We start from the raw sequence: 24,944 nt of genomic DNA, 5'->3' as shown, positions 1-24,944 counted from the left end.
ACGAAGCAACTGAGCCCATGCGCCACAACTACTGAGCCTGCACTCTAGAGCCTGTGAGCCACAACTACAGAGCCCATGTGCCACAACTACTGAAGCCCACGCGCCTACAGCCCGTGCTCCACAACAAGAGAAGCCACCACAATGAGAAGCCCACACGCGCACCGCAACAAAGAGTAGCCCCTGCTCTCCACACCTAGAGAAAAGCCCACATGCAGCAATGAAGACCCAACGCAGCCAAAAATAAACTAATTAATTAAAAAATATATATATAGTGTTAAAATATAAAAGACTGCAGTGACATTTACAATGATAATTATGTCATAATGGTCATTAAATTAAGGATCTTGATGTTTTAGTTTGATTCTATTGGGTTCCAGTGAAAATTTTAAACACAGAAAATATTATACAATACACTCACATATAAAAGTCTCCCACAGTTCAAGGACTTTTCACACATACATAACGCTGTATACATGATTCATTCAAAATATTTGTGATATTTTACAAAAACACATGTACTACAGCGGCTACATACATATAAATATTTTATTATATTTAGCAAAAGTTTTGTTACCAAAACAAACATTTTTCTAAAAAAAAAATTTCTGTTTTCTAAATTGTTTCCCTCAGTAAAAATTCTCTGAAATATAATAAAGTATGTTTTACTGAAAACTTTCAGAAAGCCAAACGTTTATAAAGTTTTACTGTACTCTGATTTACCTGAGGTTCAGTGAAATATCACACCTTTTAGTAAAGCCTTTCTACATTTGTTGTAACCAATAGATTTCTTGACTCTGATTTTTCCCATTACAGTGAGTTTGATTCATGGATGAGGCTTCTAAGCATTCAGGATTTTGACAGGAGTCTCCACCCTTGTGTGAGTTCACCGAGATACAGTGCATACAGACCTCTCAATGGAAGGCAACTACATTCCTACCCCGCAGAGAACACAGAACACAAAGGACTGCCACGGAGCCCATTATGTCTCAGACCTAGAAGTGAATGACATCATTACGCTCACATTCCATTGGCCAGTTCTCATTCACATTGTCCCACGTGGATGCAAGAGAAACTCAGAAATACAGACTAGCAATGTGCTCAGTAACAAAATGAAATGTATCTTGATAAAAACACTGCCAGGGTTTCTTCCGTGTGAGTTCTCTGATATAAACTGAAGGCTAACTTCTGGCAGAAGGACTTCTCACATTCATTACATGCATAGAGTTTCTTCCCCAGATATAGTTTCTGTCATACCAAAGGCTCTGAATTGTGGGAGGAGTGTTTTGTATAAATGTCTTTACATTGTTTCTCTTCTGTGTGTATTCCCTGATGTGTGGCAAGAGTGGGTCTGTGGCTGAAGGTCTTCCCACACTCATTACAATTATAGGGTTTCTCCCCTGAGTGAATTCTCTTATGTTTAACGAGGGATGAACTATTATAGAAAGATTTTCCACATTCGTTACAATCATAGGGCTTCTCTCCTGTGTGTGTTCTCTGATGTACATTGAGGGAGGCCTTCTGGCAAAACATTCTCCCACGTTCGTTACATTCAAAAGGTCTCTCCCCTGTATGAATTCTCTGATGTTGAATGAGTTGTGACTTTTGGCAGAAAGCTTTCTTGCATTTGTTACATTCAAAGGGTTTCTCCCCGGTATGAATCCTCTGATGTTTACTGAGGGTTGACTTCTCAGAAAAGGTTCTCCTATATTCAACACATTCGTAAGGTTTCTCCCCTGTATGAGTTCTCTGGTGTTTAAGGAGAACTGACTTCCCACAGAAGGTCTTCCTACATTCACTGCATTCATATATTTTCTTCCCGTGTGAAGTCTTTGATGTTTATTGAGGGTTGACTTCATATAATACATCTTCCCACATTCACTACATTCGTAGAGCTTCTCCCCTGAGCCTATTCTCTGATGTATAGTAAGTTTTGACTTTATACTGAAGAATTTCTCAAACTCATAACATTTACAAGGTTATTCTCCTGTGTGAGACCTCTGATGCACAGTCAAGTCTGACTTTTGGGAGAAAGATTTTCCACACTAACTACATTTATAAGGCCTCTCCCCTGTGTGTGTTCTTTGATGTTGACGATGGAGAGCTGACTTCTGATAGAAGGTTTTCTCACACTTAGTACATTCATAGGGTCTCTCTCCTGTATGAATTCTTTGATATACAGTGAGGGCTGGCTTATGGTAAAAAGATTTCCCACATTCATTACATTGATAGGGTTTTTCTCCTGTGTGTGTTTTCTGGTGTACTGTGAGGTTTAACTTCTGGAAGAAGGCTTTTCCACATACATTACGCTCATGGTATTTCTCACCCATGTGAAGTCTATGACGTTTCTTCCAGAGGACTGACTTATCACAGGTTTCCCCACATTCATTAAGTTTATAGTGATTCTTCCTTGAGTAAATTACCTGATGTAACATGAGGTTTGACTCATCCTTGACCGTTTTCTCACATTCACCATAATCACAGAGTTTCTCTCCCGTGTGAGTTCCTTCTTGAGTAATGAAGAGGGCATTACCATGGAACGCTTTAATGTGTTCATTATATTCAAATAGTTACTCCACACTGTGACTCTCCTGTTGCTGAAAAAAATCCTCATTATGATAGCAAGTGCTCTCATTTTTATTAAAATCATTAAGTTTCTCTCCAATATGAGTTTTCTCATGATTAATTTCAGGAATCAATTTCTCACACCCACCGGTATCATCAGATTTCTTTCCTGAGTAGTTTCTATTATTATTGGCTAACTCTGATGTATTTTCTAAACTGATTCCATCTAGGTTATATTTACTGGGCATTCTTCTGGAAGGAATACAGTCTATGCAAAAATTAAATGGTTTTCTTAATACATTCTCTTTCACAGTAACTACTTTTTTGTTATTGATAAATGCAGCCTGCCATAAATGTCTGTCTTGGTTTACTTTGCTCTTTATCATGCCATCAACTTTCAATTCATCTAAAAATAAGAAAAATTAAACATACATTATGAATTAAACTACTTATTAAATTGGGCTAATACACAAATACTATTTATCTGACTCTTTGGTTTCAGAATCATTCTTTTGAGATAAAAGTTCCAAATAAATTTTTCCATTTCCTCCACTTTTCCGAGGAGCTGAGGGGACGGGGTGACAGTGAACCAACTAATCAAAGCTACCAGGGTAGAAAAGGGGAGAGTAAAGTTGGCAATGAATGTACATATATTTATGTGGTCCTTCACGAACATACCTTCCAAAATGGATAGAAGGGGTGAAAGAAACATCAGGAATAGAGAATTAAAGGTTCAATAAGAATGGATGAATTACAAAGAGTGGAATTCACAGTAAAATATGCCCAATCAAGAGAATTACGCAGTAAATGTGACAGGGAGCACAAGTAGACAAGGATGTTGTTCTAAGAAATTACCAGAGGAATGAAGTATTTAGAGGAGGTAGATTAGAGTCCATGTGCCAATTTTGTTAACCCCACTGTCAACATACACCCAGAACTCCATCACTTTATACACTCTGTCCCCCTAAACCTAGTCAATGGCACTATCTCCTTTCCTGACTGGTCTCCTTGCTTCTACTCTTGCCACCCCTGTACATCATTTTCTCACAGGGCAGTCAGGTTCCTGTGTCTGTTTCCTGCTAATAAGTAAATTCCCTGAGAGCAAGGGACTTATTTCACCCACTGCTGTATCTCTTTCATTTAGAGTATGATTGGCATGGACCAAGTGCTCAAGCAGTATTGGTTAAGTTAATTAATTAATTAACTCCTGAAAACAAAAGGAGTCCTTGATAGAAGGGAATGTGGGCAACTGAGAATGCTTAGAGGAAAGGGGACTAACTAAGATAAAATATTTATTATGAGATAGGAATGAAATTCAAGGTACAGGTAATAGGGATTAAACTCCCAAAAAGCCAAGCGAAAAAGAAAACATTTATGTGTGAGACTATATCTGGTGGTGAATTTAGGTACCTGAGGCATGTAGGCTAAATATCCTTAGTCAATTCCAAACAGATGGAGCCTCTAAATAGATTTGTTCAAAATGCTCCAAAGATGCTTATATCTAAAACAACCACCTGGGATCTAATTTCCCCTGGATTACTCACCTGGGTAACAATGGCTTGCAAATTCTTCCTCTAATATCCATGGTGCTTCTTGCTCTAACTTGAAGATCTCCTCCGGTTTGGTAATGCAATGCCCTGATAGTGGAAAGTGATACAGGACATAGAGAACACTGCCTGGCTTCAGGAACTCAGAAGAAAAACCAAGGACCAGCTTCAGGAACTGCACAATGAAGGAGCCCACTGGAATCTTTCAATGGGGAGGTGAAAACACAAACAATATTCCTAGTGTCCAAACCTAAATATCATTAAACTCTACAAAAGATCCATATGCTTTGGTAACAAAGAAAAGATAGGTCTGATGTTGTTACTTAGAGAAGCTCTGCTTACCCAATGAGATGAGGATTCTGTAGTTCTCCAGCATCACATCCCTGCACAAAGTCCTCTGATCAGGGTCCAGCTGACCCCACTCCTCCTGGGTGAAGTTCACAGTCACATCCTCAAATGAAATTGAGCCCTGTTAGAGCATATATCTGATCAATCTGAAATATTCACAACTGTACGACAGAGAAAAGATATTTAGGAACTAATTCCTCACCATGTTCACTGTTGAGTTTATTAGAAAAAGTTTATATGTTTACCATATTCCCTGTTTTGTGTATATGTGGTGGGACAAAGAGAAACATAGTGAAAATACCCAACTAATCTATTAGTTCATGCGTAATGTTGTCAGAGAGGAAGAAATTTTCCTCCACCCTTCTGGGTTCTTCTGGCTGCTCTAAGAATTAAATTGACATGAGCGTTTTACCTCTTCATTTCCAATTTGGATACCACAGAGATATAAAAAAAAATCGTAAGAGAGGCTTTGACACAGTTATATGCCAACAAATTGGACAACCTAGAAGAAATGGACAAATTTCTAGAAACACAGAGCCTGCCAAGACTGAGTCAAGAGGAAACAGACAATTTGAACAGAACAACCACTAGAAGTGAAACTGAATCTGTAATTTTAAAACTCCCTTCAGGAATTCCCTGGCAGACCAGTGGTTAGGACTCAGTGCTTCCACTGTAGGGGGCACGGGTTTGACCCCTGGTCAGGGGATCACAGGGGAATTCTACCAGATACATATCTCAAACTATTCCAAAAAACTGAAGAGGACGGAACACTCCCAAATTTATTCTATGAGGCCACCATTACCTTGATACCAAAACCAGACAAAGACACTACAAAAAAAGAAAATTACAAGCCAATATCTTTGATGAATACAGATGCAAAAATCCTCAACAAAATATTAGCAAACCGAATCCAACGATATGTAAAGAGGATCATACAACATGACCAAGTTGGATTTATTCCAGGGTCACAAGAATAGTTCCACATTTGCAAATCAATCAATGTGCTACACCACATGGATAAAAGGAAGGATGATATTCTCTAGGTCAAGCTTGTTTTCTGTATCTGTGAGTCTGTTTCAGTTTTGCATATACATTCATTTGTATTATTTTTTAGATTCTGCATAAAAGCGACGTCCTACAGTACTTGTCTTTCTCTGCCTGACTTATTTCACTAAGCAAATATTCTCTAGGTCCATCCACATTGCTGCAAATGGCAGAATTTCATTCTTTTTTATGACTGAGTAACACACAGCTTCTTAATCCAATCATCTGTTGGTGGGCTCGTGGGTTGCCTCCATGTCTTGGCTATTATATATAAAGTTGCTATAAACATTGAGGTGCATGTACCTTTTTTTTTTTTTAAAGATTTTTTTGATGTGGACCATTTTTAAAGTCCTTATTGAATTTGTTACAACATTGCTTCTGTTTCTCATGCTTTGGTTTTTTTCGCCACGAGGCATGTGGGACAGCTCCCCGACCAGGGATCGAACCCATTGGAAGGCGAAATCTTAACCACTGGACCACCAGGGAAGCCCTGGATGTACCTTTTTGAATTAGTGTTTTCATTTTTCTCTGAGTCTACACCCAGGCGTGGAATTCCTTGGATAGTATGACAATTCTATTTTTGGGTTTTTGAAGAACTTCTATACTGTTTTCCATAGTGGCTGCACCAATTTACATTTCTACCAAGGGGAGAGGGAAAGGAGGAGGGGTATGGGATTAACATATACAAATTACTATGTATAAAATAGGTAAGTAACAAGGATATACTGTATAGCACAGGAAATTATAGCCATTATCTTGTAATAATCTATAATGGAGTATAATCTGCAAAAATACTGAATCACTATGCTATATAACTGAAACTAATATAATATTGTAAATTAACTATACTTCCATAAAAAAAAATAAACTGACATGAGAGAGATTAACAAAAGAAAATCAAACAAAAGTTTAATAAAATGTATACAGCGGAGAGACCCAGGAAAGCTAAGTAACTTGCAAAAATGGCCAAAACCCTCACTTTAAATACCATCTTGAGCAAAAGATAAAAAAGAATGTTGGTGGTAGTGATTTGGGACTTCAAAGGGGAGGAAGGCAATTTACATGGAAATGGAAAAGCAAAAGTTTGGTGAACAAAGGTTTACTGGGCCTGCAGAGACAATGGGACACAGAATAGACTCTGATCTCTAGGCCCTGTAGAGCAGAGGTCCCCAAACCCCGGGCCTTGGACCCGCACAGCAGGAGGTGAGTGGTGGGCAAGGAAGCAAAGCTTTATCTGCCTCTCCCCATCGCTCCCCATCACTCACATTACCGCCTGAACCATCCCCGAACACCGTCCCTGTCCCATGGAAAAACTGTCTTCCACAAAACTGGTCCCTGGTGCCAAAAAGGCTGGGGACCGCTGCTGTAGAGTTTCCCCAACCACATGTAGCCTTCATTTTTTGCAGCTTCTCTGGTGACAGCTCTACTCCAGGAAAAGGCCCTATATCTAAATTCTTTAGGTAAAAAGAAAGACTTCCTGAGTCTTCTGTTTCTTAAAAATAATCAGCCTAATGTATATACAGTGGAATATTACTCAGCCATAGAATGGAAAGAAATTGAGTTGTTGGTCATGAGGTGGATGGACCTAGAGTCTGTCATACAGAGTGAAGTAAGTCAGAAAGAGAAAAATAAATACCTTATGTTAACACATATATATGGAATCTAAAAAAAAAAAAAACCGTACTGATGAACCCAGTGGCAGGGCAAGAATAAAGATGCAGACGTAGAGAATGGACTTGAGGACACGGGGAGTGGGAAGGGTAAGCTAGGAAAAAGTGAGAGAGTGGCATGGACATATATACACTACCAGATGTAAAATAGATAGCTAGTGGGAAGCAGCCACATAGCACAGGAAGATCAGCTCGGTGCTTTGTGACCACCTAGAGGGGTGGGATAGGGAGGGTGGGAGGGAGACACAAGAGGGAGGAGGTATGTGGATATATGTATACAAAGTCGATTCACTTTGTTATACAGCAGAAACTAACACAACATTGTAAAGCAATTATACTCCAATGAAGATGTAAAAAACTAATAATAATAATCAGCCTAAATTAATCCTCATGCCAAAGAGACACATTTTGGTGTGGCAAATTTTGCTCCCTTACAGTGTATATACATACATAGATGTCTACACAAGCATAAAATACATTATATGTATGAAAGTGTCCTAGTTTCTGTGAATATATAAAGTACATAAAACACTGTTTCTACCCTCAGAAAGCTTAGAAACTGGTATGGATGCAAACTGGATTAACAAATAGCATAAAATCAGGAGAGCACTGAGTTTGGGGCTTCAGTGATATAAAATGCCCTGGTCTAGGGACTTCCCTGGCGGTCCAGTGGTTAAGACTCCACGCTCCCACTTCAGCGGGCACGGGTTCGATCCCTGGTTGGGGAATTAAGATCCTGCATGCCGCATGGCATGGCCAAAAAATAAATAAATTTTAAAAATGCCCTGGTCTGTTCAGGGAATAGATGATGTGTAATCTTGGGATTATTCCTTTACACAAGAGTTCTCCTAAGTCTCTGATAACCTACACTGCCAGGAAAAACTTTTAAGCATCTATAAATTTGTGTCAATAGATAGGTATGTATGAATGTTTATGTCTATACAGATAGTCCAACTTTGCATGGTTCTAATAGTCACAAATTTCAGTCACCACAATTTAGTTAAATAACACCAGCCCAACAACAAGGGTCAGATTTTTAGTTACTAGGATAACTGTAATTGCACAAAGTAGAAACTTCACTGCTTGTTTTTCAGTCCACAAATCACTACGAAATAACAGACACACATCATGAACAATGATCAATCATGTCGGTTTTTCCAAAGTCTGCCAGTGACTGGTTGCTGTGCATTCACCACACACAGCAAAGCATGTAGTTGTGTTGCCTCCTTGTCTCTCAGCAATAAGACATTTGCAAAAACAGTTAACTGCAACAGGGAACTGGCCAACAAAGATGAAGGAGCAATAAAGAAATGAAAAGGGGTTTTTTAGAAATGAAATTCAAATTGAATATAAATGGTGTTTTAGAAGAAATAGCTGTGGGACTGCTGACATTGCTGCCACTGGAGACATTCTAGACCTGCAGCTAGAGGAACTCAGGGAAGGAGAACTCGGTACTAAATATTAGCTGTATTATTTTTCAACTTCCATATATATTTATAACTGACAATTTCCAGCCTACCAATTTGCCCTACAAATTCTAGACTTGCCAGTCTCCACAATCACGTGAGCCAATTCCTTAAAATGGATGAATATATACATGTATGAATATATATGGGTATGTGTACATGCGTTATATGCATATATGTGTACACACACACACACACACACAAACACACACTATTGGTTCTGTTTCTCTGGAAAACCCTGACTGATACAGGGTTTAAGGAATATTTTTCTTCATCTTGGTTTTCTTTCCATTCCATCTCCTCCCTCTCTCCCAACAGCCACCAGAAGCCAAAAGAGATGGGGAACAGAGTCTTCTCTAGAACCTTAGGCAGGAGAGCGGCCCTGACAACAGCTTCATTTCAGACTTCTGGCATCCAGAACTGCGAGGCAATAAATTTCTGTTGTTCTAGGCCGCCAAATTTGCAGTAACTTGTTACAGCAGCCATAGGAAACTAATATACTAACTCTTTGCAAAAACCCTATAGGAAATCAACAGTTTGCTGTGAAAATACGTCTGGCCAGTGATAGGTCTTACTTACTTAACGAGGCACAAAATTCAGCTTTTGAATTTCAGATTTGGAGTGGCTGTCTCATCCTCGGATATAGTTAAAAATCCAAATGGTATGAAATTAGTCAAGAACAGTAGTAAGGTAAGAATTATAATGGACCGAGGAGGAATGCGTGGGGATAAGCTTTGCTAAAAGGCAACAGGAAGAAGACCATACCAAGAAGCAGACAGAAGAAATCATCAACTTACATCAACTGAGTCATGCTTTGGCTCTCTGCCTCCTGTGCCCACTAAAGAACAGTCAGAGAAGAGAAACAGAGGTAGCATTCACTTCACGCTTGTTAAGTGAGGTTGTCAACTACCACACTTTCATTAAGACAAAGAAATTTTTTTCAGACTTCAGGCCAGAAAGTCTTTATGTTCCATGAAGAGTTACTTTTGTTTATTCTTAGAGTCAAAGCAAAGCATTTTCCTTTTGTACAAAGTATCAGAGATAAATCCGCACATAATTATTATTGTAAAAATGAGAGTTATACAATATGTGTAATATATATACTAACAAAGCAACTATGATTATCTCCATGTAATTAAATGTTGACTTTTCCTTGTTTTAGATCTGTTAACTCTATATATTCCTTAATAATTTTTATCATTTTAATCTTGAATCATTTTTGCAATGGAAGACAATGTGAGAAATGAATAAACAAACAACTCACCGGGGACTTGTTCTTCTTCTGTTCCTTTTGGGAAAGTACAGAGAAGGCTGTATGTACAGCTATAGGAAAAGAAAACAGGAGTGGGTCATGTGAGACCTGGCTGCTAGGAATCTTTGAGCTTCCTAAGAACTTCTGCCTACCAGCTGGTTAAACACCCCTCTGTGTGAAAAAGTTTCTCTGGCCTCTGAGGAGTCAGCAAGAACTATGCGGAGGGAGAATTCACATGTGCAACTCTGACAGCCAAGTTATAGAGCTTGGCTGAGCAATTTCACCCTGGGTTTACTTCCTAATGATTTATTAATTTCATTTTTCCTTTAGAACCAATTCAGGACTAATTGAAGAAATAATATTACATCAGAAGACAAACCGTTATTTTCATCATCAATGTTGTAGGAAAAGTACTCAAGATATGTTTGCTTATATCCTACTGAGTTGCCTACCCTCTGAGTCAGAGAAATCACCCTGCAGAAAGGGATGGGGGAGTTCCTTCAGGAAAAGGTCTATTTAAAAACTTGTTTGTTTCTAACTGAGTTGTAATAAAACCTGGTGGGTGACTTACCCGTTATAACATGGACAGCCTTTTTCTACTCCTGGCTCCACCACTAACAAACTGGGTGCATATGGGCAGGTTACTTGCACACTCACAGTCAAGGTTTCTCAGCTTTGAAATGAAGCAGACACAGATGACCCTATTCTATGATGTCAGGGTAGATGCAGCAGCCAGCATCCCTCTAGAGGGCACACATCATGACGGACATCATAGGAGAGCAGCTCAGAATTCGGAGAAAGTGAGTGGAGGCTGAAGGCATGGTAAGCTTATTAAAAGCTGGGCCTAGTGATCTCTCTCTGCAGACCATGACCACGTGAACCCTCCAAAGAATGAACACTTCCTTGCCCACCACTCTCAGGGACCCACTCACCTATCTTTCCTGAAACTTGGTCCAGACCTTTCACCATCATGGTGAGGTCTTCTGGATGTAGTGATATTAGCGAAGCATTGCTCATTCTGAGCAAGATAAAGACTGCTACTTGCAAAGGAACAGGAACCTAGGCTTCAAGGACAAAATCATCTTATTTAGAAGTTTCATTCCGGGCTCCAAATGTCACAGAACTTACTTGTCTAAACTCCAAGGCCACTGAGGATGCTGAAGACTGGACAGTGTAGCAGTCCAAGCAACACATTATGTAGTCTGCCCCAAGGGTTCTGAGATGGCAAGAAATCCCAGAATACCTGACCACAAGGTGAGATTCACTCCACACACTTTGGGATTGTTTCCCTGTGCCCCGCGGGAAGTGCTGTGAGGAATACAGGGCTGGTTTTAGGCTGGATATCTACCGTGGCTGTGTGACCTGGTGTATTTCACTTGAACCCTCTGAGCCTCAGTTTTCCTTTTTTGTCAAAATAGAAAACAGTTACATAAAGGCTGTTGTGAAGATTAAACAAAACAGCTAATGAAAACAGCAAAGTATCTTCCAAACACCTTATCAGCTAATATCAACTATACGTTCTGTGCTATATGTAAAAACTTTACGTCCGTATTTTCAAAACGTATGTAAAAACTTAATCCTCAGAACAACCCCGTGTGGTACATATCAATACTCTCGTTTTACAGATGAGAAAACCTCCTCTCAGGTAGATCAATCATCTTGCCAGCAGTAATTAATTTACATCTGGCTCCGCCTGGATACAAAACTCACGCCCCCCCTCCCGCAGTCGCGTGGATTCGGCAGCCTCTCGGGGCTCCATACGTCCGCATCCCCTGACAGAGGCGCCCCGACCTCGCCATCCCTCCTCGCAGCCGAGGCCGCCCCCATCCTTCCTCGCAGGCTCTCTCACCGGGGGTCACACCGCGGGGTTCCTTCCCACTGCCACCTCCCACCAGTCCTCAAGCCGCACCGCAACCCCTCGGCCCTCACCCAACTCGGGCTCACCCGCAGCTCTGACTTAGGCAGCACCCGCTCCCTGAGCGCGCACAGACCTGGACGGTCCAGGATTTTCTCCGCAAGACCCGGAAAAGCGAGACACTGGGGCTAGTGAACTGCACGTGCGCAGGACGAGCCGCGGCAGAGGGGCTTACTGAACCACGCGCAGTGTGAGCCAGGGAAAGTAAGACTACATTTCCCATAAGCCCTGGTGCCACACCCTCCCGGAGGGTTTAAAGGGTTATGCACGAAAGAGGAGGCTTCTCTACCCCGCGTGGCTTGGCTCTGTAGCTCACTGAGGCTAGTTCTTTCAGGACTGCAAGAGACTGCAAAACACCGCAATGGGATGCGGAGCCGTTGAGTGAATCTGTGTAAAAGAATAACCTTTAGTGCTTCCCTGGTGGCGCAGTGGTTGAGCGTCCGCCTGCTGATTTAGAGGACACGGGTTCGTGCCCCGGTCCGGGAAGATTCCACATGCAGCGGAGCGGCTGGGCCTGTGAGCCGTGGCCGCTGAGCTTGCGTGTCTGGAGCCTGTGCTCCGCAACGGGAGAGGCTACAACAGTGAGAGGCTCGCGTACCGCAAAAATATAAATAAATAAATAAAAATTCAAAAAAATAATAATTATTATTATTATGGCAAAAAATGTTCAAGAGGAGCTACAGAGGACTTGAGATGGTACAGGGCCCCAGTTGTAAGCTTTCTTAAAAGTGATGGGCAGGTGGATTCTTAACCACTGTGCCACCAGGGAAGTCCTCAGCACCAGAATTTTTTCCTTTTTGCTTTTTTACCTCTTTACTGGTATTTCAATTTTGTTTATACATTGTTTTCTTGACTTTGTCCATATCATCATTTAGCTCTTAGAGCATGTTTCGGACCGTTTTAAAGTCTTTATCTACTACGCCCACCATCTGGTGTTTCTCAGAGACATTTTCTTTAAATTCTTTTTTACCTCTTTCTTTGTATGCCTCGTGGTTTTTTCTTTTTTTTTTTCTTGAAACCTGGACATTTGAATCGTACAACGTCGTGTCTCTGAAGATCAGATTTTCTCCCTTCCCTGGCTTTTAAGTGTGTTTTTTGTTTGTTTAATTGTTATAGGATGTCTTTGGGCTGGGATCAGTGTGAGGTGAAAACTTAAGGTCTTCTCAAGTCTTTTCTGAGCCTGCACCTCTCCTTGGGCATGTGTGGTACTTTCTAAATTTTCCTGTATTTGTGGTTGCTTTTGAATATCCTCGTCTTTAAATGTATGACTCCCAAAGGGTGAAAAAGAGAAAAATGAAGGAGAAAAGAGTGCCAGCCCTTTAAATCCTAAGAAGTCAGTTTATTCAGAGGGGGAGTGGCTTACAGCAGTGGTATGGGGGGTGCAACAGTGGCTGCCTGTCTCTGTGTCTGCCTCTCCACAATCAGAAGCAGCAGTGAGCAAACAGAGCACAAATCCCTCATATTTAGAGGACAGGGTTCTTAATGTCCACGCTGTCTCCTGCAAGCTGCATGCAAGGCTCCTGCAACCTGCATGCTCCAGGAACATGTGAATAGCTGACTGCCACAGGACTAGGAAGTGGGGAATGGATAACCACTGCTATGCTAATAACTAAAATTGACTTAAATTAACTGCAATTTACTACCAAAGCCTTTCTGTGAAAAGTTTTTGAGGTATTTGGGGCTCATTTTGATCTCAGGTAGACTCTTACTCATCTTTTCCTTGCTTCTCTCTAGTAAACTACCTGTTCTGTGGTTTAGCTTAGATCTCTCATGAAACTACCAGCCTCTTTTTAATTGCTTTTCACCATACCTTCACTGATTTTTGAGTGCCTTTAGGCTTAACCATCCTGTACACTCTTTTAAATAAAGTCAGTACCTTGGAGAGAGCTTTGGACCTCTTGATTCTATGACCTGCCTTTCCCCCTTGGCAAAAATCTCTGAGGCATGCCCCAGATATAGGAGTGGATACAGCGGCATTCTTCTCTCTGTAACACCGGTATTTTAGGAGAATAGTGCCATATGGGCATAGTAGCCTGTGGTCTTCTCATTTCCCTTTTGGCCTGGAACCTCTACCCTACTTAGTCAAAATGAGGGTGACTGGGACCTCAGTATTCTCAGCATGGTACACCTGAAACAGGAGTGGGGTCTGGAGGAACAGGAGCTCTTGACTTCTCTTTAAATGGCACTCGCCTACAAGGCAGCCTCTAAAAGAGGTTGCTGGGGCTTCCCTGGTGGCGCAGTGGTTGAGAGACCGCCTGCCGATGCTAAGGGACATGGGTTCGTGCCCCGGTCTGGGAAGATCCTACGTGCCACGGAGCGGCTGGCCCCGTGAGCCATGGCTGCTAAGCCTGTGCGTCCGCTCCGCAATGGGAGACGCCACAATAGATGCCATAGCATGCGTCTGGGAGCTGGGAGGCAAGACAGCTGTTCTTTTGGCTGCACGTGACTGGAGTTACTGTCACACTGAGCTGGGGGGCAGGTGAGCTAGTTGAGGTTCAAATATGACAAACTCTTGCTGTTCTTAATGAGTTTTAAGTAGATTTTCTTGTATGTTTCTTTTTTGCCATATGCCTTTAGGACAATTTCCAGAGAATTTACTTTAAAAAAAATTTTTTTTTCATCAGTTTTGCTTGCTTCATGTGGGAGTGGATCTGTGGAGTGAGTCATAAGTACCTGTTTGTACTTTTGTTGTCCCCATTAGAAAATAAGCTCTATAAGAAGACAGAGGTTTTTCCGAGCTTTATTGAGATATAATTGACATATAACATTGTGTAAGATTAAGGTGTACAATACGATGATTTGATACACTTGTATATTACAAAATGTATACCACAGTAAGGTTAGTTAACACATTCTTCACTTAACATTAATTACCATTTTGTTGTTATGGTGAGAACAATGAAGCTATGCTCTCATAGCAACTTTCAATTATACAGTACAATATGGTTGACTATAAAGTCCCCATGCTCTTCCTTAGATTCATGGAACTTATCTTATGAATGAGTTTGTACCCTTTGCCCAACATCTCCCCATTTCCCTCACCTTTCAGCCCCTGGCAACCACCATTCTACACTGTTTCTATGAGTTTTTATTTTTATTTTATTTTATTTATTTTGCGGTACGCGGGCCTCTCACTGTTGTGGCCTCTCCCGTTGCGGAGCACAGGCTCTGGACGCGCAGGCTCAGCGGCCATGGCTCACGGGCCCAGCCGCTCCGCGGCATGTGGGAACTTCCCGGACCAGGGCACGAACCCGTGTCCCCTACATCGGCAGGCGGACTCTCAACCACTGCACCGCCAGGGAAGCCCTCTATGAGTTTTTAGATTCCACATATAGGTGAGAACATACAGTATTTGTCCTTCACTGCCGACTTATTTCACTTAGCCTAATGCCCTCAAGGTCTATCAGTGTTGTTTCAGTGGCAGGATTTTCTTCTTTTTTAATGGTTGAATAATACCTCATTGTATGTATGTATAGATATATATATAATATGTATAAATTATTTCTGTATTTTCTGTTTATTCATCTGTCAGTGGACACCTAGGTTGTTTGTGTATTTTGGCTATTGTGAATAATGCTGCAACGAACATGGGAGTGCAAGTATCTCTTTGAGATAGTGATTTCATTTCCTCTGGATATACAATGAGTGGGGTTTATGGATCATATGGTAGTTCTATTTTTAACACTTTGAGGAATCTCTGTACTGTTTTCCTTAGTAGCCTTATTTATATTCCCACCAGCAGTGCACCAGACTACCCTTTCCTCCACATCCTCACCAGCATCATTTGTTAACTGTCTTTTTGATAAGATTCATTCTAACAAGTGTGAGGTGATATGCCATTGTCATTTTGTCTTGATTTTCCCTGATGATTAGTGAGTCTGAGCACCTTTTCGACATCATTTGTATGTCTTTTTTGGAGAAATGTCTATTCAGTTCCTCTGCCCATTTTAAAATCGAATTGTTTGGGGGTTTTTTTGTTTTGTTTTGTTTTTTGGCCATTGTGTTGTGTGAGTTCCTAATATATTTTGGATATGAACCCCTTACCAGATATATGATTTGCAAATATTTCCCCCCATTCCATAGTCTGCTGGTTCATTTTGTTTCTTTGGTTGTGCAGAAGCTTCTTAGCTTGATGCGGTCCTACTTGTTGATTTTTTCTTTTGTTGCTTGTGCTTCAGGTGTCTTATCCAAAGAATCATTGCCAGTGCCAAGCAGCTCTTTCTCTATGCATTCATCTGGGAGTTTTACAGTTTCATGTCTTATGTTTAAGACTTTAATCCATTTCTATTTTTGTGAGTGATGTAAGATAGGGGTCTAGTTTCATTCTTTTGCATATACACAGCCCAATTTCATTCTTTTGCATAAAGTATACTTTGATTCCCTTTTCTTTATCTTGAGTGTATCTACTATAGGTTTCTGTTTTGTGGTTCCCATGAGGCTTACTTGAAACATTTTATTGACATGACAGTTTATTTTAAGCTCAAAACAACTGAACTTCCATCGCATATAAAAGCTATACTTCTTTATCCGTCCCATTTTATGTTGTTGTCAATTTACATTTTTATACTGTATATCCATTTACTATTATAGCTATAGCTATTTTCAATGCTGTTGTCCTTTAAGCTTTATACTAGAGTTAAATGTTTAACACACCACCATATTATAGTGTTAGAGTATTCTAAGTCTGACTTAGAACACTTATATTTACCAGTGTGTTGTATATTTTCATGTTATTAATTAGCACCTTTTGTTTGTACTTGAATAACTCCTTCTATTGGTAATGAATTCCCTCAGCTTTTGTTTGGGAGAGTATCGTGCCTTCATTTCTGAAGGACAGTTTTGCTGGGTAAAGTATTCCTGATTGGCAGCTTTTTTTTTTCAGCACTTCAAGTGTATCATCCTACTCAGTCCTGGCTTGCAAGGTTTCTGTTGAAAGATACACTGATAGCTTTATGATGGTTTCCTTGTATGAGAGAAAATTTTTTTCTCTTGTTGCTTTTTAAATTATCTCTTTGGCTTTGATTTTTGGCAGTTTTATTATAATGTGTCTTGGAAAACATTATTTTGGATTGAAATTATGGGGTGATCTATTAGCTTCATGTAACTGGCTGTCCAAATATCTCTCTTGGTTTGGGAAGTTTCCAGCCATTATTTCTTTTTTTAAAAAATAAATAGATAAATAAATAAATAAATTTATTTATTTATATTTGGCTGCGTGGGGTCTTCGTTGCTGTGCGTGGGCTTTCTCTAGTTGCAGTGAGCAGGGTCTATTCTTCATTGCGGTACGCAGTCTTCTCATTGTGGTGGCTTTTCTTGCTGCGGAGCACAGGCTCTAGGCGTGTGGGCTTCAGTAGTTGCGGCTAGCAGGATCTAGATCACAGCTCAGTAGTTGTGGCGCATGGGCTTCGTTGCTCCACAGCATGTGGGATCTTCCTGGACCAGGGCTTGAACCCATGTCTCCTGCATTGGCAGGCAGATTCTTAACCACTGCACCACCAAGGAAGTCCTGCCATTATTTCCTTCCTTCCTTCCTCCCTCCCTTCCATTCATTTATTTATTTTTGGCTGCGTTGGGTCCTCGTTGCTGCGCACAGGCTTTCTGTAGTTGTGGCTTGTGGGCTCTAGAGTGCAGGCTCAGCAGTTGTGGCACATGGGCTTAGTTGCTCCATGGCATGTGGGATCTTCCCAGACCAGGGATCGAACCCATGTCACCTGCTTTGGCAGGCAGATTCTTAACCGCTGCACCACCAGGGAAGCCCTATTATTTCTTTAAATAAGCTTTCTGTCTCTTTCTCCCTCTCCTCCTGGGTCTCCAGTGATGTATACATTGTTTCACTTAATGGTGTCCCATTAGTCCCATAGTCTTTCTTTACTCTTTTTTTGTTTTCTCCTCTGACTGGATAAATTACAAGTGATATTTTTTCTTTTTGGGGGGTTCATTTATTCTTTCTTCTTTAAAATCCAGTCTGCTGGTGAAGCTATTCAATTCTTCAGTCATTGTGTTGTTCAACTAAAATCTTGTTGTGTTTTTTTTTCATGTTTTCTCTTCATTGAACTTCTCAATTTGATTTTGTATTATTTTCCTGATTTCACTAAATTCTTAATCTGTGTTCTCTTACAGCTCTCTGAGGATATTTAGAACAATTATTTTGAATAATCAAGCAATTCATGAATCTCTATTTCTTTGGGGTCAGTTACTGTAAGTTTACTGTGTTCCTTTGGTATTGTCATATTTCCCTAATTTTTCCTGATTCCTGTATCCTTGCATAGGTGTTTGTACATATGAACAAGCAGTCACCTCTTGCAGATGTTATGGACTGACTTTAGTAAGGAAAGATTATCACCTGTGAGTGGGGACATGCCAGAATGTTCTGTGATGCAGGTTTACTGGTGCAGGGTGCCAAGTGCTAGAGTGTGTGGCAGCTCTGGCTTGGTGGAGGGGAGGTGTGATGTCTCACTGGCTCAGGCCACTGGGGGCAGGGCACTGGCAACTATGTGGCCCTTGGTGAGTGCTGTGGGGGTCCCCAGTGGCTGCAAGGACTGATAGGGCTCTCAGCAGCACCTCCAGGTCCAGCAGCTAAGGATCAGGGCAGGCAGCAGTGGTGGCCAGAGCCAGTGGCACGCATACACTCAGCTCTGGGGCCGGCCGCAGTTGCTGTGAAGTGGCAGGGGTTGGTTGCAGACACAGAGTGGTGAGGACCAGGGCCAGAAACAAGGACCTCGGCCAACTGTGGGCACACTGGCTGCCATGGGGCCCCTGGCTGTTGGTGTGCACTCCTGGGGCTGCAGCGTGTCTCCACAGGCACTTGCATGGCAATGAGGCCAATGAAGGGAGTCAGGCCAGGAGCGTGCAGGTGCACAGCTGCAGGGGTAGCTGCAGGTGAGCCCAGTGGTGCAGACCAGTGGTGAGAGAAGGCCGAATCTGGGCCCCGATGCAGTTAATGGGGCCCTGTTGCCGTGCACCCTTGTGGCTGTAAGGTATTGCCACAGGCACACAGCAGCGGATGTTAGTGACAAAGTTCAGGCCAGGGAAGTGCAGGTGCACAGCTGGCAGTGGGCCTAGCTGCCTGTGAGCCCAGTGTTGCAGGCCAGTGACTTGAGATACGGCTGAATCCAGGCCCACCAGCATTTATGGGGACCTTGGCTGACAACATGCACTTCCATGGCCGCGGGACGGCATACCAGGTGTGCACATGGCAATGGAAGCTGCTGACAAGGGTCAGGCTGGCAGCATGCAAATGCACAGCTGGAGGAGGTAACCCCAAGGGTGCATATGGTGGTGGGGGTTAGCTGTGAGGGCTAGGCTGGTGCCTTGCACTCCTGCAGCTGCGGAGGCCTTCACTAGCTGCTGCTGTGGATCTCAGGCTCTGGTGGACGGTGGTGGAGCAGAAGGGCCTTGAGGCGGACTCAGGCAGCTGGTGTCTGTAAATGCAAATACCTGTTGGGCAAAAACTGGTGACACCTGCAGGGAGTCTGTGGCTGTGCTGCCTATTGGTTTCTTCAGTGGGAAAGCTGCAGGGATCCTCTGCTGAACAGGTCACTGGGAACCGTGGTTGCTACTGCTGTGTGGGTGATACTGGTAGCCTCCGTTCTTCTTCCGTGTTCCTAGCTACCTCTATACATCTCACCTGTGCTGGTCTCTGGGCGGAGTGAAACTGAAGTGGGTCCTTCCTCTGGAACCCTGAAACGCTGGGGAGGCTGGTTGCTCACCTGCTCCTCCTTTTCCAGTGAGAGCTCTTTCTAGCTGGGTTGGTCCGTCTGGCATTGAGCAGCGCGGGCCAGCGGGGTGGGATGATGCAGGCAAAATGAAGTGGTTCTTCCATCCCTTTTTGAGTAGTTCTTCTCAGGTTTTTTGTTCTACTCTGTTGCTGAAGTTTGTTAAGTGGATTCCTGAGCTCTCCCACAGCTGTCTTTGTTCCTGGATAACTTGTCTAATTGTTGACCTTTGTTGGGGAAGGCTGGGGTCTCCTACTTCGCGGTCTTGGTGATGTAACTCTCCACAGAGTTTTTTCTGTTTGATTTTCAAATAACTCCTAATCAACTGAGAAACTGACTCATATCTATTGAATTGAATAAATATATTTAGAATTTACTTGCTTATCTTATTTAAGTCCTACAACTCTATAAAGTAGGTACCGCCGTCATTCACATTTTAGGCAGGGATGAACTAAGGTTTTCAGTGGTTAAACTGCCTATCTAGACTCACAAATGTATTAAGTAATAGAATCTGGACGTGTATGCAGACAATAACTCCAAACTCTATGCTCTTGAACCGTGTGCTTTACTACAGACCACTAACACCCCACAGCCCCAGCTCTTACCGGACAGCCTTTAACAACCCTTCTCAATCACACTCATGAACCTCACGCCCTGGCGTACACAGCTTCAGAAAGGTCTTCTGGAATAGAGACGTATACATTTTACTGCACACATCTGGCCACCGACATAGGGAGCTTTCCTCAAAGAAAGTAACAAATGCAACCATAGCTGATCCCCTGCTCAATTCCAGTCCTCACCCTCTCTCCTCTGCACCCTCCCCTTCAGTCTAAAACACAGACCCTGGAGCACAGCCTGTCCTCAAAGGCCTTTATCTGAAGGTAAGTCCAGGGTAGGCACAAAAATATTATGGACACAAATTAAAACATTAATGGGCCCAATTCAGAGGCATTTGGAGAAATTTTGGATCCTACCCACTGTAAGCCAGTCTCAACTCCTTGTCTCTCTGCCAAATTCCACAGAACCCAAAAGTGCACAAACTTCCTTTCCTGTTCTCTGTCCTGAACCAGGTCTCCAGAAGACAAAGGTTGGAGCCTTAGGAGGCTGGAGACAGTGAACTGTACATGTGCTGAGCAAAGGGCTGCACCTTCCTTCCCCAGTGTCATCAGAGGCCCAATATGTCACATTTCTGAATTCAGCATCCATTAGCCTCAATGATCCCTCCTTTAGTGCTCCCCAAAATAATCTCTTCTCTCTGGAGGTATTGCTCTTTTACAATCCCAAGGACATAGTTTAAAAATGGGCTATAATCACACCCTGACTCTATACTAACATAAAACTACCGCAAATATATGCCACAAATATATCCATTTCAATTATGGATATACGTAAAACATTTAAATAAAGCTGAAAACAGAGGCCAACAATTAAAAAGTGTCATATCCATGATCATCAGGGTTTCTCCTGGGTTGCAAAATATGTTAGATTCGAAAAATTATACAATTATTAAACAAAAATGGAAAAAAATCCAAAAAAGAAATACAATCCAAAAGAAGACCCCTGCTCTCAAAGTTAAGCACCAACTCTGACTTTTTTTACAAAGGGTATAATGCTGTGTGACTGTCTTTTCATTAAATATATAGTGAAAATCTTTATTGGTAAATATATATATACATATATATATATATATATATATATATATATATATATATATTTTGTGTGTGTGTGTGTGGTACGCGGGCCTCTCACCGCTGTGGCCTCTCCCGCGGCAGAGCACAGGCTCCGGACGCGCAGGCTCAGCGGCCATGGCTCACGGGCCCAGCCGCTCCGCGGCATGTGGGACCCTCCCGGACCGGGGCACGAACCCGTGTCCCCTGCATCGGCAGGTGGACTCTCAACCACTGCGCCACCAGGGAAGCCCCAGTAAATATATTTTAAGAATATAAAGTGTCCCCCTTCTGTCCATGATGATAATATAGTCAAGAGGTATACAAGTTCAAAGAAAATAATATCTAGACATAAATAAAAAATATGTAGAGTCTATATGAAGGGAACGAACTTTACTGAACAATAGTTTAAAAGATTTGAGTAATAAGAGGTACAAATCATTTTCCTGACTACAAAATGAAGTATGTTACGGCACAACATTCCAAACAAAATCTCAACGAAGTTATGTGTCTTCACATTTTTTTTGTTCCATTGCTAGAACAAATGTAAATTTTATGTGGAATAATGGGAAGAACCAAACATTTTGTGAAAATAAAGACTAACGCTTATCTAAAGATGTGTCGTTAATGGCTATTATAATCTAAATATTTTAGTTTTGAGTCAGGTAAAAAAACATGTGAAGTCCTAAGATTGTCATAGGAATTCAGTATATGATATTGGTAGTGTTTTAAAAAAAGTGAAGAGAAATGGGCCTATTTAATAGTGTTGGGGTGGCAGACGATTAAGTGAAAATAACGGATTCAACAGGATAAGCCTTCCCCAGAAAAACACAGATAAAGGGGTAGGTTCAGGGCAACTACAGCTGCAGTCTCCAACTGGGGGCAATAAACAGGGGTAGTGGCTGAGGACATCTAGGATACCCATGAATTAAACCCTCCCAGAGGCTATGGCTCCACCTTTCCCTGCCAAGCATAGGCATGATGATAGCTCATACCAAGCAAGGGGAGGTCAAGTTCAAGACAGAAAACGGGCCCAATTAAAAAAAAAAACAACAAAAAACAAAAACAGGTTACACATGTGTATGTATTACACACATATACACACAACTTCCTCCAGATATCCAAGTGGCTCTTTTCCTCCACTTTGGCCTCCCCAATGAGGTCTTTCCCTCTCCACACTACATAAAATCAAACCATCTTTCTGACAACTTTTCCCATTTTATTTTTATAACACTTGTCACCATCACCTTCTCCCTTGCAGATATATTTTCTTGATATGGCTGCTGGTAACAACTATCTGGTCACGATGACTTCTCAATAAAAATATTCTAGGATGGGTTCTCATTGGCCTATTTTAACAAAGGATCATTCCTGGATGAATACAGATGTGGAGCCAGGAATAGATGGTGCCATCTGGAGTAAATGCCAACTCCATGCTCACAAGAATAGGTTACATTACTAGAACAATGTAGAAAAGTTGCAATAGCCACTACATAATCTTGAGGAACTGACGTCTACTCTTACACACCACTGTTTGAGAGCAAGTTCCCCTCAGATGCTTGAGGAGGTAGAGAAGTGATGCTTAATATCCTGCATGCCCCACATTGAGCATGTCTGGAGTCCACAGGATGGAATTGTTGATGCTCTCTGGGCTCAGTATCCTCAACTACAAAATAGGGGTAGTTATCCCTAAGTGAAAGAGCAGATCTAACCCTGAACTTACTTCCAATAACACACAGCCAAAAATTCTCAGTTGTCTAACCCCCTGCAAAGAAGCCCAAGTCCTTGAAGAATAAGACGGGGTTCAGAATTCCTTGAAGCCCCTTGTGAAGACATGCTCTGCTCTTGTCAGTCTTTAATCACATTCCTTAAAATAGAAGAGGAACTTGGAGAAGCATGGTGGCCATGACTGGTGCCCAAGGAGGTAGCGAAATTTCCTAAGCTTTCCTAGGACTGTGCTGATTAACCAGGGCCCATACTGAGAGAAGAGGGCATAAATACTCTTTGGAGTATAACGGATGACTATTCTTCAGACTCTACCCCAACAGTTACCTCCCCTGAAGTAACTATTGGCTTTTAGTTCAGCAGGTATCCTGGGCCTTTTGCCATGTATTTTAATCCATATATATCTACCTATAGAGAATTTATAATACACTGGAGTCTTATTTTATGGGCATTTGAATTTTGTCAATCAGAAATATTGTCAAAATATTATATTTCAATTAAAAATCCACACAAAAATGTACTCATTATAATATGTGAGGTAAACACCTAGTCTTATTATGCTCTCGAGGGGGGTAACCAGTTATTCCAACTGGTCATATCAAGCCAACAAGAAAAAGGATGAATTAATCAAACAGTGCAGAGAGGACTGGCTATTTGGAAGAACAGAGAGCTGCTAACCTCACACCACATATAACAAGAAACACCATGTAGGGCTATATGAATAATCAGTTTAACATGTCTGCTTCACATATACCAAAGGAAAGACATACCTGCCACAGTGCTCAGTTCCAAAAGGAATTTACTTTATGACAATGTAACAGCACAATGAGGCAGAAACACTTAACTTTCAACTAGTAGAATAACTTTATTTCTAATACTGAGCCTTTATATAGGAATTTACAGGAATAAAAAACATTGTGATGCTTATTCTCCAATAGCTCCACCCAGACCTTCCCTTCTACATCCTCTGAGCCCACTTGTGCTCACCTGCACGTGGCACCTGAGGGCTCTGGAGATTTGGTGCCAAAATTTTGGTAGTGACAATACCTCCTATGAGGAGGCCCCTCCTTCATAAGAGCAGCTCTTATTGGGCTCTGGTAACACTTGCTTCCATCCTTTGCCCCTTAAGGACTTAGAATGGTAATGGCTTCCTGGTGACACTAGTCTCTAGGTGCTTTAATATCCCTTGTTTTTGGCCCAAACTACTGTACTGTAATAAGTCTGCCACTAAAGTCTTCTTAGTTGAAGCAGAATTCTGTTTTTCACCAGAACCATGGCTGATACTAACAGCCATCCCTATACTAACTTGTCAAAAGAAGTAATTCTTCCCTAAAATTGCTGTATAGAACATTAACACTTAGACAAGAATTCATCTGTATCAGGGGACTGCCTTCAGGTCTAAGTAACAGACATCCCTGAGAATAAATAAGAAGCCACTATAGCCACAGTAATACAAACTCCTAGTAGAGAGCAGGTCCAAAAAGAGTTGTGCAGCTTAGTGACATCATCTCTGAGCCAGGCTTTTCCCATCTTGTGTACTGTTATCTTCAAGCTATTGTCCTTCAGGGTCATAACTATAATCTAGTGTAACATACAGACATGAAAATGTCCAGCAGAAGAGAGACAATCTCTTCCCATGTCATGACAATACTTTATCACTGAGATCTTTCCCCAAAGCACTGCAGAATATTTTCCAAATATCTCACTGCTCACATGTCCATCCCAACAAAATCATTAGAATAGAATCTTCACGATTAACTTAGACTAATGTGGATTTACCCCTAAATCATCTGGGGGAAGGACGGACAAAGAGACAAAACAGTCCAGCAACTAAGGAGTAGGGATTGGCTGTTGGGTGGGCAGTATCTCTTGGAACTGCTTTCAATGTGTTCCAAGGAAGCAAAGGAAACACTAAGACAAAGGAGAGAGAGACAGTATATTACAGTCTATTAAATTAAATACATAGTTCCTTTGTTACATACAACTCGGGTTACACACATCATGCCTAAATAGATACAGCAACGAAGCACCAA

At 41.7% G+C, this 24,944-nt stretch overlaps 1 protein-coding gene and 1 pseudogene across 1 annotated transcript; both read right to left on the bottom strand.

Annotated features, from left to right (window-relative positions):
- Positions 1-528: 528 nt before the first annotated feature.
- On the bottom strand, positions 529-2,456 carry LOC116741792 (annotated as a pseudogene).
- On the bottom strand, positions 529-11,716 carry LOC116741913 (zinc finger protein 33B-like). Its single transcript, XM_032609090.1, has 8 exons — positions 11,600-11,716; positions 10,822-10,948; positions 10,461-10,557; positions 9,902-9,960; positions 9,435-9,475; positions 4,452-4,578; positions 4,107-4,199; positions 529-2,968 (listed from the first exon to the last, which is right to left on the bottom strand). The coding sequence occupies exons 1-8, from the start codon at positions 11,714-11,716 to the stop codon at positions 2,568-2,570; spliced, it is 1,062 nt and encodes a 353-aa protein (XP_032464981.1). The 3' UTR covers positions 529-2,567.
- Between the last annotated feature and the right edge of the window lie 13,228 nt (positions 11,717-24,944).

Source organism: Phocoena sinus, chromosome 16 (assembly GCF_008692025.1).
Source record: "Phocoena sinus isolate mPhoSin1 chromosome 16, mPhoSin1.pri, whole genome shotgun sequence".
Classification (NCBI taxonomy): domain Eukaryota; kingdom Metazoa; phylum Chordata; class Mammalia; order Artiodactyla; family Phocoenidae; genus Phocoena; species Phocoena sinus.
The sequence above is the reverse complement of the archived record's forward strand: the minus strand, read 5'-3'. Positions and strand labels throughout refer to the sequence as shown.

Coding starts and splice junctions, on each gene's coding strand:
- LOC116741913 (XM_032609090.1), bottom strand. CDS start 11,716: ATGGGGGCGGCCTCGGCTGCGAGGAGGGATGGCGAGGTCGGGGCGCCT. Junction 10,949..11,599: donor GCGACTGCGGGAGGGGGGGC/GTGAGTTTTGTA, acceptor CTTGAAGCCTAG/GTTCCTGTTCCTTTGCAAGT. Junction 4,200..4,451: donor CAGAATCCTCATCTCATTGG/GTAAGCAGAGCT, acceptor TTCCACTATCAG/GGCATTGCATTACCAAACCG.